Raw genomic sequence first — 1,331 nt, 5'->3', positions numbered from 1 at the left:
TTTTTGCGGTACGCGGGCCTCTCACTGCTGCGGCCTCTCCCGTTGCGGAGCACAGGCTCCGGACGCGCAGGCTCAGCGGCCATGGCTCACGGGCCCAGCCGCTCCGCGGCATGTGGGATCTTCCCGGACCGGGGCATGAACCCGTGTCCCCTGCATTGGCAGGCGGACTCTCAACCACTGCGCCACCAGGGAAGCCCAATTTTTCTTTTTGAAGACAATTTTATCTTTTATTAGCTATTGAAACTTCTTAGTTTATGTACTTCCATTATTTTATCAAATTGCATTTCTATCCCAGTGAGGCAATTTCAATACAGTAGAAAAAAGTGAAGCCCTTGAATAAGATACTTTGCTTTTCAAATCTCTGATTAAGCCAAAATATCTTCAAAAAAACTCTTGTTGTTAGGTAACTTCCTACTGCCAACATACACACTGAAAAAATTTAATGTTAATTAAATTTTCACAAGGATATCCATATTAAAAAAAGGAACGGTGACTATTTAGATTCATAACCAAAAATCTACCACATAATTTACTAAACTTTTTTTTTGTTTGTTACCTAAGGTCTGAGTCATGCTGTTTGTGGATGGCCTAATAAATATTAATAACTCATGTAGATAAAAAGGTACAAGAATATTATCTGATTTTAATATGACATGAATATCATGGTAGATTATTTCACTTTTATAACATCTAAAATAATTAAATGTTCCTTAAATGTATATGAAATTAATCAGATAAATATACTAAGATACTTTAAAAAATACTATTTTCCCTGTATAATGTATTTTTTAACATTTTCCCATAATGTTCCTTCCACACTGAAAGTTTTTCCACTGCTCACAATACTGACTCTTTGAAAACATTGAGGATTTTTTAAATAACAGCCTTTTTCAGTGAAGATGACATGAAAAAGGAAGCATTTGGAGAAAACCTTGAACTTCACTCAAATAGAATTCCCAGAGTTATTCACTCAGGATATTTTGAACAATAAATAATAAAGTTTTATGGTAACAAAGTCTAAGATTTGAGTGACTTTGGAGTGACTAGACACCTTTTATCAGAAAACTTCAGCAACACTGTCAAAATAAAGTCTTTATGCAACCTCTTGAAGTATTATTATATGTGAAACTCAGAAGCAATTGTATCTGGTTTTTAATACCTTGTTGCTTTTGAGGATCATAAATCTGAAGTCCAAACAGGGGTGGTCTTTCACGCCTCAGTAATGTCACCTCATTCGTTATCAAATCTAGTTGAAAAATGGAACCATTCATATAATCAGTCCAGAACACATAATTCCCATGATGCGACAGTCCAAAAGGATGGTTCAACTC

At 35.6% G+C, this 1,331-nt stretch overlaps 1 protein-coding gene across 1 annotated transcript in view; it reads right to left on the bottom strand.

The window, feature by feature from the left end:
• LRP1B (LDL receptor related protein 1B) overlaps nt 1-1,331 on the bottom strand; it is a gene marked incomplete at its 5' end in the record, with an annotated part of 1,013,530 nt that overhangs the window by 776,360 nt on the left and 235,839 nt on the right. The window contains one exon of the mRNA XM_007453725.1: nt 1,160-1,331. This exon is cut by the window's right edge and continues 30 nt beyond it. Coding sequence (XP_007453787.1) covers nt 1,160-1,331 — 172 coding nt within the window. The remainder of the gene's footprint in view (nt 1-1,159) is intronic.

Source organism: Lipotes vexillifer, unplaced genomic scaffold (genome assembly GCF_000442215.2).
Source record: "Lipotes vexillifer unplaced genomic scaffold, Lipotes_vexillifer_v1.1 scaffold606, whole genome shotgun sequence".
In the NCBI taxonomy this organism is placed as follows: domain Eukaryota; kingdom Metazoa; phylum Chordata; class Mammalia; order Artiodactyla; family Lipotidae; genus Lipotes; species Lipotes vexillifer.
Note: the sequence above shows the minus strand (reverse complement) of the source record. Positions and strands in the feature narration are given on the sequence as shown.